This window comes from Oreochromis niloticus, linkage group LG14 (assembly GCF_001858045.2).
Source record: "Oreochromis niloticus isolate F11D_XX linkage group LG14, O_niloticus_UMD_NMBU, whole genome shotgun sequence".
NCBI lineage: Eukaryota > Metazoa > Chordata > Actinopteri > Cichliformes > Cichlidae > Oreochromis > Oreochromis niloticus.
The window spans coordinates 30,310,034-30,327,574 of NC_031979.2; the positions used below are offsets into that span (position 1 = coordinate 30,310,034).

General features: G+C 38.9%; 1 protein-coding gene across 3 annotated transcripts; it reads right to left on the bottom strand.

Annotated features, from left to right (window-relative positions):
* Positions 1-218: 218 nt before the first annotated feature.
* LOC102080140 (protocadherin Fat 4) lies at positions 219-15,345 on the bottom strand. 3 transcript variants are annotated; one of them, XM_025898542.1, is made up of 16 exons: positions 14,940-15,344; positions 14,529-14,769; positions 14,013-14,354; positions 11,433-12,343; positions 11,150-11,324; positions 10,853-10,991; positions 10,457-10,707; positions 6,026-10,357; positions 5,818-5,919; positions 4,180-4,481; positions 3,579-3,664; positions 3,287-3,466; positions 3,069-3,196; positions 2,758-2,972; positions 2,425-2,680; positions 219-2,169 (listed from the first exon to the last, which is right to left on the bottom strand). In XM_025898542.1, exons 1-16 carry the CDS (start codon positions 14,991-14,993, stop codon positions 791-793), a joined length of 9,093 nt encoding a protein of 3,030 aa, XP_025754327.1. In that variant the 5' UTR covers positions 14,994-15,344; the 3' UTR covers positions 219-790. The 3 variants fall into 3 exon arrangements, with proteins under 3 accessions (XP_025754327.1, XP_019222758.2, XP_025754328.1); XM_019367213.2 differs by having other exon boundaries at positions 10,853-11,033; positions 14,940-15,343; XM_025898543.1 differs by lacking the exons at positions 219-2,169; positions 2,425-2,680; positions 2,758-2,972; positions 3,069-3,196 and having other exon boundaries at positions 3,300-3,466; positions 4,232-4,481; positions 10,853-11,033; positions 14,940-15,345.
* Between the last annotated feature and the right edge of the window lie 2,196 nt (positions 15,346-17,541).

Consider the following 17,541-nt stretch of genomic DNA (forward strand, 5'->3'; position numbering starts at 1 on the left):
ACCAGAGGCGGCAGAAAGTTGCCCGAGACTCACCCAACTCCAGCCCGACCCCTCACCGTGCCACAAAGAGGTCTAAGCCACCCTGTATCTATAATCCACAAGCGACCAGGCCAGCAACCATGCCAAAACACCCAGTCAAGTGTTATCAGGTGATATCCTTAATAATATTTTATCACTGAATTTTAGAAAATTAAGATACACATGGGTATATTGGGGGTATGTGCAGGAGATTGTTTATTTATTTGAAAATTCTGAATGTTACAGGACATTATAGAATGAAACTGAGACTCTCACAGTAGATTTCCTTGTCTCTTTAGTATAAACCTTCCTTTTGCATGTTTTAACTAGTTCCCTATTGTAATGTACAGTATGCAAACAGCATCTTCGTGCAGCATCAAAAAACAGATTAAAAAACAATCAGTGCAAGAGACATGTCTAGTAAATGAGAACAATTTGAAGCCTATAAACAATTTTATTGTCCATTAAGATTAAATGCTGTTATTGAGCTATGTGTGTTCATGTAAGGTGAATCATGAGACAAAATCTCTGGCCATTCTGAAGATACACAATTAAATTTTACTTGACAAGTCTTCAAAGATAACCAGCAACAAACTGATGAAGTAAACATGAACAGGTTCTTTATCCACTCATTAATTAATTTATGTTGTTATGTTATTGATCAAGTAGACATTTTAACTATAGTTAATAATATCAAAAATATTTCTAGAATGTGCAACAGTTAGACTATCCAGATGAAACCTTTGTTACATCTATATGGGTGATATGAAAATCAAATAATTTCTTCTATGTCACTTTGCATATCATTGCTATTACTGGCTTCACTGGGTAGGCATGCAATATCTTCAAATACAGGGGCATAGCTGCTAAAAGGTAGGTGCATATTTAAAATATTTTCCCACTGCTCAAATATACTTAAGGGAATACTCTCTTTGTCAGCAGATAGACTTGTTTGTTTGAAGAATGGGTTGAAAGATAGGTTCTGTTGTTGCCCTAATGAATGGTCATGTATGTAATTCCCACCAGTGACAACAGAAAACTGTCTGAACTCAGACTCTGAGCACATAAGCGTGCTCTCTGTTTCACTTTCACATGAGTCATCCACCATTGTGATTTGGTCTGTGGCTCCACATTTCAGAGCTGATTGATGCAATATTTTTTTCACAGGAGTGTTTAGCTTGCTAATTTCTTCAAAAGTGAGACATTGCATTGGCTCCAGGAATTCTGGTTGTACGAGTCTCTTCGTGTAACAAGAATCTGTCTGCTGGGACTGTTTTGAATGAAGCTTATTCAGCAACTGTTCATTTATCAAAGTAACGTTTTGAGGCTTTGGGGAGCTTTTGTCGACCCTAGAGCTTTCTTTCTTAAATCCTGCAAACAGCATCCTCAAATCTCCCCACTGTTTCGGATCAGCTTTCCCACATTTTGAGCTGTATAGATGCTTCTGCCAGCTGAGTTTCAGTGAGGTATCATCCGAATGAAATGTACTACAGATGCTGCCGATTTCATAATACTCAACCTCACTCTTTGGTAATGGCTGAACATTTGACAGACTGTTATCACAGTATATCTCCGCACTTGACTTTGGCTGATTGGTACTCATGAGGTCAGGTCTGTTCCCTTTTTCTGGTGACAGAGCTTCTGTGGGCATTGTGTTGCCATCAAAGGAAAACGCTTTGTTGTCTGCCCCATGCTCTGTTTTCACTGGTAAGCTCGCACTCTGACATCTTGAATCAGAATGTCTTACTTTGTAAAGGCCAACACACATTACTGCAATCACCAGAATGGTGATGAGAGGAAGAACCGTGGCAATGAGCCACAGTGGCAGGTTGCCTTGCATTTCAGAGCAGTGATCATGGCTATCCCTTGTGGAGATGCATATATCACAGAAATGGTCAGTAACATTGTGTAAACAGATGCAGGAGTTGTTCTGCACACCGGGTTCACATGTCCAGTGATTTTGACAGTGTGAGAGACAAGTCCTGCTGGGACCGTCCTTCTCAGAGCATCCTGAAGGGAGGCAAAAATGCGGAAAGCTGCAGTTGGTCTGGGTGAGAGTCGAGCTTGGCCTGACATCCACCATTACGCTGTGTCCGCTGACAGGCAGAGAGTAACCTGTCACATTGAAATACTGCACACATCCACTGAACCCTGTCATAAAAAACAAAGCAGATTCGGAGGTCCACTTACTTCCACGTTACTCCTTCAATGTAACTTTACTGGTACGTGTTGCTTTTAGAGTGATCAGTTTAAACAGATAAGAAGATCCAGTCTGATTAAACAGTTACACAAAACTCTCATCAATTGCAATGACAAGACTGTATGCAGTATATATTTTCTGGCCTTCATTTCATATGTTGTACAAAAGTTGGCATTTTAAAAACTGACTTTAAGAATAAACTTTACCTGATTGATTGACTGTTTCTCTTGTGGGAGCAGCACCAAGAATGATCTTTTGTACGCTAAGTGGAGTGAGATCCATACTTTGGCCAGTGATGTTCAAAACTGGTTTCCCATCCACAGAGAGGAAAGTGTTCTGCCCCCTGCTGAACAAGGAGAGGAGATGCCAGACCCCATCAGCCACAGGAGGGTCCACAGAGAAGTCGGACAGGTTTCCCAAAAGTGCATCTTCAAAAATGTAGACAGGTTTTTTGTCTTTTATCTGAATAAAGGGGAAAACAGTTTCATACTTGGATATAGAATACAAGAGATATATATGGTTAAATAGATTTCATCTACCTTCAGCATAATATATGCTCTCTGTCCGCGGATAAACATCAGCACACCATCATGTTTAGTCTTGAACTTGATGTTAATTGCTTTTTGATCTCTGTTTGATCCCAATTTTTCATCCAAAATCTCTTTCATCAGGTAGTCCCTCTTAAATTTCTCCTTAATAACATAATCAATGTAGTCACTGCCATTAAATTTCAGAACAAGTTCCTCTGACATTTCTGTTTAAAAAAAAGTTTTAAAAAACTGTTTAATCTTCTGCACCTGATTTTAAAACAGAAGCTCAATATCATATGCACTATTATTGTTTTTTATACCTTTGTCACAGTTTTTTCCAGTAAAAGGGCTTTTGCACTCACAAAAATAGTCAGACCAAAGGTCATGACACACACCACCATTCTTGCATGGGACACTATAGCATAATGACACTGCTGCTCGAGGACACCTAAAAGTAAACAGTAAGACATTTTTTTTTTATATCCAGCAATGTTTAAAGTATAAAGACATGTACATGCACTAATTTTAATAAGCCTGCCTGTCAAAGATGTTATATGCCGCTAAGGCCATTGAGGGTCTCAGGAGGATGCCATTAACATGAATGTTTCGGATACATCCAACAAAGTCATGGGTTCTTATCTGAGAAGGATGCATTAAAATAGCTTCAGTAGTTCTTAATCCTCCAAAGGTCATATTACTGTTGCCAACATCAAGTGTCCTAATTGGCGATAAAGACAAAGAAAGAAAAAATTTGAAAAACGAAAAATATTGCTTACATGAAGATGAAAATTAGAAATGAGGAATATTCCAATTAAATATTTCACTGCTACCTTTCTGAAATACTTCCATCATTCGTTGAAAAACAGAATCCATTGTTTTCATCATCCGTGCAGTTGTCCACATGCAGTGAACCCATCTGTGAAATGCAATAAAGATATATGAATGTAACTCAAATTCAATAAAATATGCTAATGTATAAAGTACTCAGATTACTTTTTCAATGAAGAAACATAACACATTACTTATGCAGTTCAAGTAAACGGTTATTTTCTTATTCAATTAAGTAATCCATTAATAGTAGACATACTATTAGCCACTTTATTGGGTACAACAGTTGAACTCATTGTTAATCAACCAATCATGGCAGCACCTCAAGGGATTAAGGAAACAGAATGGGAATGTAAGATAATTTAAATGACTTTAAACGTAGCATTATTGTTGGTGCCAGTTGGGCTGATCTAAGTGTTTCAGAAACTGCTGATCTAAAAGATCAGTATACTCAGAGGTAAATGTACTGCTAAGTTGCTCATGTAATGCAAAGTACTCTAATGAGTAAACATTTCTCTGCAGGCAACCCTGTAACCTGGCAGTTGTTTTTTTGTTGTTGTTGTTTTTTTGTAAACCTCTTATACTGATATATTTAAAACTCACGCTGCCAATCCTCCTGGCAATAACACTGTGAAAATATCCATCTGCAACTTGCTTGTATGTTTGCAACCTCACAGGTCCTGAACCCAGATCATAAGAGAGGTGTACTGCTCCATCCAGTATCTCCAGTGCAAAGAACTCTCTGCTGTTTGAACCTCCTGGATTGTAGAGGAGGAGGGAGTCCCTCTGCACTGTGGCAAACTCCAAAGAGATTAAATTAGTCCTACGATCCAGTGGTGGAAACTCCATGAAGGACAGCTCCTCAAAGCCATAACTGTGATCCTCACACCGGACTCCACTGACTCCTAACATAAAGATGAGTTCCATATTATTTTTTCCCATTTACTACTTAGAAAACCTCTTAGCATATTTCATATATGTGCATAAACATATAGCATATATAGCTACTGATATCACCCATTGATGTGAAGTCTTAGGCTGAGCATTTTGCTGTTGCTATTTTGGTGTTTTGAAACTGTATAACAAGAAAAGGGTGGATCTTGCTGATAATGCAAGGGATACTTCATATAGACAAGCTTTATCTTTCTTAATATGCGTCATAGTTTACACAATTAATCTCATCTTACATTCAGTATGACATGAAACTAGCGGCTCTCATGAGGAAAGCATTTATAGACCAAGCGAGTTGAGAACATCATTTGCACCCGGAGGAGTCACAAACTGGTACACATGACAATGAATGCAGATTGAAGTCACTTCTGTACTGGTTTCACTTTTTAGACCGAAGCTATGTACGTCTTCTGTGGATGAAAATGAACACACACACAAAAAACAGCCGTTCTTTAAATGGCTACTTGACACTGGCTCTAAGAATCAGTCTGTTCCCATTGACTTGTATGTTTTAAAATAATCAACATAAGGATAAAAGGAGCATGATTATAGCCAGGTACAGAACATGAGTTTGGTCTCAATAGTTAATTTCTCTCTTTTTTTTTTTAACCACTGTACACCCCTTTGGTGATACAACCACTCTTGAATTTTGTTAAGCTTCAAGTTAGGGGTGTAGTCACTTTGATTGACAGATGTGTTGACAAAGGCAGTTGTAGACATATGCTGTGTCCAATAAATACAAGTTACAAGCCATAAAGTAGAGGCCTGTACATAGGCCAGTGGATAAATTACCCTTTGGTACCCATGCTCCGACCTCAGTAAATATTTTTGTGTTGATTTTATACTTATTTTGTAAATTGTGGCCCCAGTTAGAGTCAAGAAGGAAAATAAAGCAGGGTATGCCTTAGGCCAGATTTAGATCTTTGTAGAGCCTACAATGTAACCTACATGTGTCCAAGGGGACTGAGGAGTTTGCACTTATGTTGGAGGTTACATTGTGAATTTTCCAGCTGAAGCATAAATTAGGTGTTAGAGTGGGTTTACTTTGTGACTGACAACTTATTACTCTTTCTGGATTAAAAATGATGCTAAAAAATGCTCAGCTTAAAGCTTCACAATGAGACATAACTAAACAGTGGGTGTCATCAGCCTTGCTATGTCCATCATTTGTATACAGTTGTTTGTTACAAGCAACCCTTTTTTTCTAAATATATGCAAGAAAGTGTGTCTTTCCTAAGATTTTACACTTTTGTAGACAAATGTACATCTAGCATTATGTATTATTCTTACCAAAGGGACAATTACAAGAGAATCCTGTTTGTGAATTAATGCAGATACCATGAACACAGGGTGATGATTTGCAGTGGTCTACGAACTCATCACAGGTTTCTCCTGAAACAATTAAATAAAAAAGAAGTTTTATTTTAAAAAACAAATTAACAGTTGGTTCTCAGATATTAATTTTTTTTTCCATCTATCTATACATGAGAAAATGTACCTTCAAATCCAGGCGCACAGTGGCACTGATATCCATCCTCGGAGGGGATACAAGTCCCACCATTTTGGCACTTCACCTTCAGGCATCCATTGACATCAGCAGCGCAGTGGGAACCAGAGAAGCCAACCTGACAGTGACAGAAGAAACTTCCCACTGTATTCACACATGTGCCTTTATTCTCACAGGGATTTAGCTCACATTCATCAATGTCTTCTTCACACAGTGAACCAGTAAATCCGGATGGACAAGTACAGTTAAAAATCTCTTTCTTTGGCGCAACAAAGATGACCGCTACACTTTCAAGGACGGCAACCTCCTGGCTGATGTAAATATTTTTGTGGCATGACGCTCCATTTTGACAAGGGCTGCTAAGACATGGATCACTGGTGATGTGAGAAATTGTCACATTGCTCTGAGCCTCCAGTAATTTCTTGTGTCCAGATGATATACCACTCGCCACCTCTCTGCTAAGGTACTGACCGTTGTAATTTTTGACTGCAGCCAACAGAAGGATTTCCCTCCCAATATGTTTGATTCCAAATACATGAGTCTTAGAGGCTTGTAGGTTAAACAGACTGTCCAGAGCTTTTACAAACCTTAAATAGTTATTAGACAAAAACTGCTCTACTGAAGATGATGACACATAAAATAATATACAATTGTCTATAGAAGCGTTTGTGAAACCTTTGTAGTTAACATAGACGCTGTTGTTTACAGGAAAGTGCAGCTGGTCTGTAGCTTCAATGGAGATGTTAAATGTAGCTTCGCCTTGAAAGGGAAAAGACCACAGCTCACATGTGCCATTAAGGATTGTGAACATGTGAGTTGGCCCACTTTTGATGGCGCAGTTGAATCTATCAGACTCATCCTGATCCTCAGGATGGACGTTACCAATCATGCCACCTTGGAAAGAACTACCAAAATATTTCACCTCAATAAAGATATTTCTTGGCATTGAAGGGTTATCGTTTTCATCCACAACCCTGATGTGGAAGGTTGATGTTGATGATAGTGGCAAAGGAAATCCTGAATCCCTGACAGCCACAAGCACTTGATATGCAGAGATTTGTTCCCGATCAATTGGGCGGGTGGTGAGCAGAACTCCATCAGGAGTGAGTGAAAAAGCACTGCCCACTGAGGAGTCTAATAACCAGTACATAAAAGGGCCTTGGTTGGGTGGTAAATCAGAGTCAGATGCAGTTAATCTAGTGACTATGGTGCCTTCAGGCTGATTTTCTTTCACATGAGCTTCAGTTGATGTGAGTTTGGGGGCATTGTCATTAATATCACCAATAGTCACGATGACATTAGTAGTCCCAGTGGCTGGTGGAGAGCCATTATCTGTGGCTATAACAGTAAGATTATAGACTGGCCAGACTTCTCTGTCCAGTGGAGAGTTCACAGAAATGATACCATTAGATGGATCAATAGAGAAGGAGAAATTCGTATTTCCATGCTCAATGCTGAAGAAGAAATGATTCCAGGTAACAATGGAGTCCTCATCCACAGCACTCACAGTTGCCACAGATGTCCCAGTTGGGCTGTCTTCTGTAACATTCGCCATATAGCGTGGAGATGTGAACATCGGAGCTTCATTTGTGTCAATCACACTAATGTGGACAAAAGTCTCATCTATATCTGCGCCAGTGATTACACCAGAGTTCTTGGCCAGAACTTTCAAAACTACATGGCTGTTACCTTGTTTCCTCAAACTATTGGTCGTATATATGTCTCCAGAACGTTCGTGAATTTCAAAGCTCATATTTTTTTTTCTGGCAAACAAAAAGAAAAACACTTGACCTTCAGAGCCTCGGTCACCATCTGTAGCCGTCACTTTTCCAATAACAGTTCCAATAGGCACGTTTTTAAGTACTGAGAAGTTAAATTCTTTTTTGATGAATCTAGGCGTGAACTCATTAACATCTGAGATTTGGATGACAACATGTGCTAAACTAAATAAAGCATGTCCTCCAGTATTGGAACCTTTGATGGTTAAATCAAACATCTGCTCTTGCTCATAATCAAACATCGCCAAAGTGGTGATGGTGCCATTTCCTGAATCAACTGCAAATTTATCTATATGGCCACCAATGAGAGAGTAGAATATTTGTGCATTTGCACCTGAGTCAATATCTGTGGCTGTTACGTCGAGAACATTCGTTCCAACAGCTGAGTTTTCACGAACTGATGTTATGTACTCTGAGGATGAAAAGACTGGGGGATTGTCGTTCACATCCATGACTAACACTGTGACATTTAATGTGCCAGTTTTAGAGAACCAGCCCTCATCTTTAGCTTTAATTTGGAAATGATAAATAGTTTGTTCTTCAAAGTCAAGCTCTCTGATCAGTGTTATCAGTCCAGAAAATTCTCCCACAGATAGTGGTAAAAATTGATTTTCTGGGGTAATGTTGTATGTGATCGCCCCATTGGGACCATAATCCCCATCTTCTGCTTGAATTTTTCCTATTACTGATCCTACAGGCAGGTCCTCAGGGACAGAGAAAGTAACATAAGATTCGCTAAAGCTCGGAGTAAATTGATTCCTCCCAGTAATTTGGAAAGTGATTTCAGCTTGGGATATTAAAGGGGGGGTGCCCTCATCTTCAGCCACAGCTATTAAAGTGAGGATCTGATTTTCATTCTCTCCTAAAGTCTGATTTAAAATGAGTTTTCCAGTGTCACCTTGAATCCAAAAGAAATCAGATGCATTCCCTCCATTCAAAAAATACTTAATGCTACTATTGCCATTGACATCCAGATCTACTGCTGTAAACTGGACCACCTCACTTCCCACAGCCAGGTGATAAGGAATAGCCATCAAGGGTTGTAAAGGGAAAAAGATAGGAGGGTGGTGGTTGTATTGTTCTAATCTTACTCTGATAGTGACATTACTATGCAGGGGGATACTGCCACGGTCAAAAGCAGTAACCATAAATTGATAGATTTCAAAATTACAGTCACGTAACATCAGGGGCTGCTTTGTATAGATTTCACCAGTGGTAGCGTTCACCCAAAACTCCTCATGTTGAGGGTCAATAACATAGAAAATCTCACTGTTTTTCCCAATGTCTGCATCTGTAGCAAGAATCTGCAAAACAAACGCCTCTTCATCTTTTGTTTCAGGGAGGATAATGCTATAGAAATTTTCAGAAAATACTGGTCTGTTATCATTGACGTCTAAAATGACTATAGTCACATCTGTGCTTATACTCCATGCTGAATCATTTGCACTTACTTTAAGGATATAATGATCCTGCATTTCCCTGTCCAAAACTCCTTCAATGGTGATGTAGCCAGTGGTGAAGTCAATATTAAAAAGCATATCATCACTTTGCTCAACTATTGAGTAATTAATCACTGCATTGGCATCAGTGTCATCATCTGTAGAGCTGACTTTTATAACTGTCTCTCCCACAGGGGTATCTTCAGACACCTCTGTGAGAAAAATCTGAGAAAATCGAGGAGCATTATCATTTCTGTCTAAAACAGTGATGATAACAGTTGCTTTGTCTTTGTGAAGCGTGTTTTCTAGTCCTTCTGCTTCAACCGTTAAATTAAATTCAGGAATATGTTCTCTGTCTAAACTTACAGTGGTACTCAAGTAACCATTTTCAGGGTCAATTGTGAAGAAGTTATCGTGGTTTCCGTCTGTTATGTTGTATTGCACTGTGCCATAATAGCCAGAATCTGCATCAATTGCAAGTACATCACAAACCACGGTAGGCGGGGAGTTCTCAAAAACCTCACACCTGTACTCAGCTTGAGTAAACTGTGGGAAATTATCATTTGCATCAGTGATGTTTATGTGAATTTCAGAAAAAGAGGAGAAAGGAGGCAAGCCTGAGTCTCTGGCTTCTATCAACAAAGAAAACTCGTTTTTGCTCTCAAAATCCAATGGTCTCTCTACTATCAGGGCTCCACTTGAATGATCGATGTGAAACATGTTTTCAAAGTTTCCAGAAGAGAGATAAAAAGTGACAGGTTCAGCTCTAATACTCAGGGCAGATACCACAGCCACCAGTGTTTCCACTCGCTCATCCTCTGTGAGGGAATAACTCAGAACATCCACGCTCATCTTTGGGAAATCAGAAATGTTCTGAAACCTGATAGTAACAGTTGTGGTGTCAAATTTGGGATCTTCCGCAGAATCTTCCACACGCACAGTGACAATAACATCATCCACTGACTGTAGAGCCGCTGAAGTGAAAACAGTGCCACTGTAAGAATCGATTGAAAACATATCAGAGCTTTCTCCCTGTAACGAATAATGTAGTTCTGCATTGATCTCAGTGTCGTCATCTGATGCCCTCACTGCACAAACAACAGAGCCTGCAGAAAAAGGGGGGAAAAATAATACAATATTAATACAATTGCCAATATTACCCAGAATAAAACATATAGCTGTCAAATAGAAAGGTAATCTCTCACCTGGGGCTAACTGGGTTGGCACATAGGCCACATAAGGCCCATTCATAAACTGGGGCCAGTGGTCATTAATATCTCCAATAAGTACAGTAACAAGCACAGAGCTGGACAGAGGCTGAATAGGATGCTTATCACTCGCAGTCACTTCCAAATTGTAAATGGCCACTGTCTCCCTATCCAGTATGTTTGTGGTAAATAGCTCTCCAGATGTTTCATCAATGGCGAAAGGTACATTGAGGTTTTCCATAGAATAGCTAAACAAAACAAATAAAAATAAAAACACTGCGCTATGCAAAACCCTGAAAGTTACTCTAATATAACACAGCCATTAAATTCAAAAGATTATAAAAATACTATAAAAGCATTTTGTTTTAAGAAACAAATTATTATCACATTTACCTTACTTCCCCACTGACACCCTCGTCGACATCCGAAGCAATTATCACAGCAAACACAGTGCCTATAAGACTGTCCTCAGGCACTATGGTGTTGTAGACTTCCTCGGTAAACTCTGGGTGGTTATCATTGACATCGTCAACTATAATGTGCACAGTCAAAGTGCCTGTTAGAGATGGCAGTCCTTCAAATGACAGTGGAAATCATTATCAAACAGTGTGAAGTGAGTATTAGAAAAGCATAGACCATTATTTCCATACTGAATTAAGTATCTTGCAGTTTTATTTGGATATAAGTTACCTGAATCAACAGCAGTGATGGTGACTATATATAGCGACTCCTTCTCTCTGTCTAGGGCGTGCAAAATATGAAATGTGCCACTGGGAGTGATAGAAAATAAATTATATCCATTTCCTTTCTCTATAAAATAGGTAAGCTGACTGCTGTTTCCTAAATCTTCATCCAAAGCTGAGACCTGGCAAAATTTTAAAAACAAAAGGAAAAAACAATAACAGAAAATAAATAAATAAATAAAAAGACAAACATTAAAATGCTGTCGTTTTTCAGCAGAATTTTACTGCACCTGATATGTTAGCTGAGTTGGATCCTCCTCATTCTCCTTCACGTGAATGGTCAATGTTTCTGGAACAAACTGGGGTGCAAAGTCATTGACATCTATCACTGTGATATGGATTGCAGCAGTAGCAGATCTGGGTGTGTTCCCCCGATCTACAGCAGTTATGATCAATGTGTAGTTTGAGTCCCTCTCTCTATCTAGTTCATCCATGATTGTGAGAACTCCTCGAACTATGTCCACCACAAATGGACCAATCTGGGCCAACATGTATCGTACTTGTCCGTTGGATCCAATGTCTTGATCGTGAGCCTGAACCTGCAGCAGGCTTGTTCCCCTGGGGATATCCTCTCTGACTGTCAGGCTATAACTGCTTTGTAAAAACTCAGGGTCATGATCATTCACATCCTCAACATGCACTGTGAGGTTCATAGTGGTTGCCAGCATGGGTAAGCCTTCATCAGTAGCTATTATAGTAACAGTCAGAGTATCTACTTCTTCTCTGTCTAATTTCTCCTCCAGGTATATCTTTCCACTTCTGTTATCAATGCTGAATATCCCACCAGAGGTGTTTAAATAATACAAAACCCTCCCGTTGGATCCAGCATCTTCATCCTCAGCATGAGCAGTTATTACAACAGAATGCAGTGCAGTGTCTTCTGGTAAACTAACACTTTCGGCTGACACAAACATTGGAGCATTGTCGTTGACATCTTCAGTAATCACAATAACATGCGCTGTACTTGTGAATTGTAAAGATGCAGGCTGGGCACAGTCATTGGCCGCCACAGTCAGATTGTAGTAGGACTGTCTCTCCCTGTCCAGAGGTTTGTTAAGGCATAAGGTACCAGTTGAATCTGTGAGAAACACTTCCTCTTCGTCACCACTGATCACTCTCAGTGTCATTTTTCCATTATCACCTTGCAGACAAGAAAAGATAGCATATGAATTATTAAAAAGGCTTAGACTTGGTGTCAAGTAAGATATCAGTTATAGACATCGATTATAGACCTTTCTTGGAAGCATAACCAAAAATGACAAATGCGTTATATTATACTTTCTGAAATCACATTTGTATCATAATCCTTATATTTTCATTGCAGTTGTCTTAAACCTGTATAAATCGAAGAGCAAAATAAGGCGCTTGAATGTGAACTGTGAAAAATGTGTGTTTTTACATCAATGACTTATAGGGCTACAGTTCAATCTAGCTGCTGATTCCTTTTATTTATATGAATTATTCGTTTGAATGATCATGATAAATATAGAAATATAGAATTTTTGTGATGTAATATTTTCCTAACAAATATACTATTTCACAGAATACTTGACAACAGGCTCTAATTAACTTTATCTGAACAGTGAAATACAGGGATGGTTATGGGTGTGATCCCCACTGACTACCTGAATGTATAAATCATTTGCTTGAGGAGCAGCTCCAATAAAAAAAATAGAATGTATCCTGTATTACTACAAATGCAGGATTCATTTTCATGATTAGGTATACAGAGACCCTGATGCAAGAAACAAATGTTTGTTTTTCACACTTGCTACATAATAAAGTCTTTCAGTAATATACAGTCTGACCAACACTGCTCAAAAGAGATAATGTTTTGCATAAAAAAGCAGAGATGTTTTCACACTGAGTGCATTTCCCTTTTGTTATTTAACTACAGCCACTGGAGGGAGTAGCTCACAGGTGTATGTATATCCATGTAATATAATGTACAGTCACTGGCCATTTTGTTAGGTACACCTGTTCAGCTGCTCTTTAACACAAAGGAATCAGCCAATCACATTGCAGCCACTCAGTGCATTAAGGCATGTAGACATTGTCATGATTAACTGCTGAAATTTAAACTGAGTGTCAGAATGCAAAAAAAGGTGATTTAAATGGCTCTGAATGTTGTATGACTGTTAGTGCCAGACGGATCTAAGGAAACCATCTCTAAGGTTTGCAGAGAATGGTCTGAAAAAGAGAAAATATCCAGTGTGACATTTCTGTTAGAGAAAATGGCTTGTTGATGCCAGAGGTCAGAGGAGAATGGCTAGACTGCTTCAAGCAGAGACAGGAGGGCAACTGTTACTTAAATAATCACTTGCTACTACCAAAATATGTAGAAGAGCATTTTTTCTGCTCTTCTCTACATCAAACTTTGAAGCAGATGGGTTACAAAAGCAAACGACCACACTGAGTGTCATTCTTGTCAGTAAAGAACAGGAAACTGAGGCTTAAATTCACATTGGCTCACCAAAATTGGACAATAGAGTGGTAGTATTCTTATTCATCTGTAGGCATGAAAAAAGATTTTTGAACTTCATTTTTTTAAACATGTACTTTTCAAAGAGTCTTTTACATGCCCACTTAGGCGGACAACATCACCTTTGGAGTAGGTGGCAGGGTATGAGTGACACATCAGTTTCCAATGTAGTGGTTTATGTGCAAGTACACACTGACACAAATACAAGAAAACAGCCTTTGAATAGCTGTCCACTGTAGTGACCACTATGCATGAAAGGGTTAAGGTAAAGTAAAATCCATTGAATGTATGATGGCAGTAACATTTCATATTCACTTTGCACACTTACCCTCATCTTTATCTGACACATTCAGAGTCAGGAAACAAGTTCCAATGTTCGTGTTCTCCAATAACACTGCAGAAAAGGTATCTTGACTGAAAACAGGGGGGTTGTCATTCACATCTAGCAAATTGAAATACACCCTGATACCAGATACCTGCAGATCCCCCTGCTGCACCTCCACTGTGAGAATGTAGAACCTTTGTGCTTCAAAATCCAGGCTGCGGGTTAATAGGAACTCCCCCGAGAAAGGGCTGAGGAGGAATAGGTTCTCACCGTCATCCTCCTGAACTGAGTATGTGATAGCTGTGAGACTCTCAAACTGTGTTTCCACTTTTCCCACAATTGTTCCTGTAAACACAGTGAAAAATAATTTCATACTAGTGGATTGAACAGCAAAGTTATGTCAAAATGGAATAATTTGAAGTATATTTGAAATGGGGCCCCAAAGTTACACATTAATATTTAAAAAAATAATCTGTCAGCTAACATGCATATGCGCTTACATGGGGAAAGATGACTAACCTGGTAGTGTGTCTTCTTTCACGTGAAACGAGTAAACAGTTTTGGAGAAAGCCATCTGTGTTCGCCATCTGTTATGAGGGTGTAGGCTTACTTCACCATGCTCCAGCACAGCATCAACAGACGAAGGATACCAGGAGGGGAGCGCATGCTGTCCTAATATGATATCTGCAAGCTCCCTCACACTACTTACATTCACCCTATTTCCAGATGAAAGTTTATGAGATGATGCAGTAATAAACACCTGAAGAAGGCAAGGAGTCACAGTTTCGAAGCAAGCATAAATTGTCAACTTCTGAATTAATGAAATTATTGGAGATATGTAAAATGTGCTGGAAGCGTTAAAAACAAATAGACATCCAAACTAAATTCAAAGCCAGTTATCAAAACACATCAACCAACAGGCCAACTTACCACAAAGTGAATAAATATAATTATATATTTCCTCCTACATCTGATAGAATCCATTTTTACTTTACTTCTTCAGCACCTCTTTGTTGATCATAGTTAGAAAATCAAGTAATAATAGCAAACAAAACAGACGTGGCATTAAAAAGTAAAATCCTGGAAACTGTGCAGCCCCCACACAAGCCCAACAAATGGTAAACTATTAAAGCTGTATCCATAGTGATTACTCAATCTGTTCAGTTTGTAATCCTGACTGACACGCCTCTTTGACATCACTCTATGCAAATCCTGCAGCTGGGGAGGAAAAAAAAGTTTTGTGGGACTTGAGAGTGAAGCAGATTACATTTTCTTTTCTACTTATTTGCTAATGAAAAAAGCAGAAGGTTGAAGAAAAATTACCAGGTAACAAGCAGTAATAGTATATCCAGCTATGGTTTACTGAATCAGTATGTTTTATATTCTCGACTTGGATTTTGCTATTGAGGTTATTCAGCGTAGGCATCAAATGGACTCTCTGAACAGTTGGCTGCAGTAAGGTAGCCTAGAGGCAGACTTTGGTGTTGCATATCAGATGGGGTTTTCATTCAGAGAAGGAATGGCATTCATTCAATTGGTAAAAAGGGAGTGAAAAGAAGGGGAAAAAAACTATTCAGAATCACAGGTCTCAAAACTGACTTCACTTGATACTGTAGCGCCATGTCAAACAGACAGAAACTGATTGCCAACTACAAGGCAATGTCTTTTAGAGCATATGTAATTCATTATTAATCATTTTAGCTGATAGTGAATTATTAACTTTTTATTTAATATTCAAAATTCAGTTGCTGCTGGACTTACTAAACTCTTGTTTGTAAACTGCCACAAAAAGAGAAAGAATCTGGGCTTTTACCATCTTTATGCTTGCGTCCAATAAAAAACAACTGTTGTGACCCTAATGTTAACTACATGCAGGAACACTGAGCTTGTTTGTGTGTCAGACCTACTGAAAGGAGAACACAGTGGTTTCATTCATATTTGCTAACACTTCTAAGAACGGTTACTGCAAAGGAAAACACTACTGAGAAAAGCCTGATGAATGGACATGTGAACCCCCTCTAAGTGATGGTGAGGCCACCGGGCCTGTGAGCCTGCCTCCAGTTACAGGGAATTGCAACTCAATACTACCAAGGGATCACAAAAGGTCCCTGCCTTGAGAAAGAGAGCACTCGGAGAAGGAGTACTTTTCTTATGTTCATTTGGTACTTTGCTGGGAATAAAATACATCCATAATAATATCATGTAGTAGAGCATCTTCGGTGCTTTTTGCTAGAGATGGACCGATCCGATATTAGGTATCGGTCCGATACTGACGTAAATTACTGGATCGGATATCGGAGAGAAATAAAAAATGTAATCCGATCCATTAAATATCAAAAAAGCACCTCACAAAACTTGCGACACGGCGTAACTCGCCTCATAACCGTAGCAGGTCGGAGCAGTGTGCTCACGTGATAGAGCGGCTGTGTGTATTTTTAGCCTGGCTAGCAATCCAGCATTTCATCTCCGAGGAAGTTATCCCAGAGAGAAGTAAAGCAAGTGTGTATGTTCATCTCTGAATATTTGTAAAGCATTCCCACGTTAAGCTTAACAACCGATATATGGAGCGACTGCCTCTCTCTCCCTCTCCTGCTGCTATCTGAAACTTATTAATGATCAGCTGATCGGCTTGTCTGTCGCGAGTCCGTCTCTCTTCTTTGTTTTTGGCCCACTTTGCACCAGAAAGAGGAAACCAGCGGCTGAACAACAGCAGCACGTTTAACCTTGATAAGCTGTTGTTAGAATTTATTTAATATTACTTTCTAGACCAGGATCCTTTTCTACGTAGCTGACAGCTGGTAACTGTGCAGGGACGGACCTGGCAAAGTTTAGCCAGGGGGGCCGATAGGGCATTAACAGGGAAAAGGGGGCACAAAGACATACTTTCCTTTCTTATTCTCATTTAAAATGTCTAGCTTTTAATAAATAATTATCTGAATCTTACACCCAAAGTTTTAATCTGATGTAAAATGTGTAGAAGTCCATTACTGTATATAGTAACTGTTAAGTCTAATATACCCTAGTAAGCTATACTACTTTTTCCTTTGGGAAGATACCATCTGTGAATTCTGCAATTCTGTAGAAGAAAGATGTTGAATCTATTTAATTATTCTTGAAAAATAATTTATTTCTGTGCATTTTTTTTTCACACTGCATCAAATTAAAGTTGATTACGTCGATTAAGCATCATCAGGTAGAGGGTGGGGGGTGGTTCCCTATTTTTTTTTGCTGGGAGTTTGCAACCCTATTAGTTAGGTTGCTTAATATTTCTGCTAAGTACTCTTTAAAATACCAGAATAGGAAGGATGCAGTAGGTTTAAGTTTATTAGATTGATCAGTGTTGCTGAACTATGAAATATTTTGGGTGCAGTGTATTTTTTACATACAGGTATAACAGAATAGCTTTAGTGTTGTTGTTTATTTAAACTTGAGTATGAACTTATACAAAATGCAGCAAGATATTAAAAAAACAGTTTTATTGATATTCATATCGGTATCGGCAGATATCCAAATTTATGATATCGGTATTGGA

Coding starts and splice junctions, on each gene's coding strand:
- LOC102080140 (XM_019367213.2), bottom strand. CDS start 14,993: ATGGATTCTATCAGATGTAGGAGGAAATATATAATTATATTTATTCAC. Junction 10,708..10,852: donor GGTGTCAGTGGGGAAGTAAG/GTAAATGTGATA, acceptor TGTTTTGTTTAG/CTATTCTATGGAAAACCTCA. Junction 2,681..2,757: donor GAGCATATATTATGCTGAAG/GTAGATGAAATC, acceptor CCCTTTATTCAG/ATAAAAGACAAAAAACCTGT.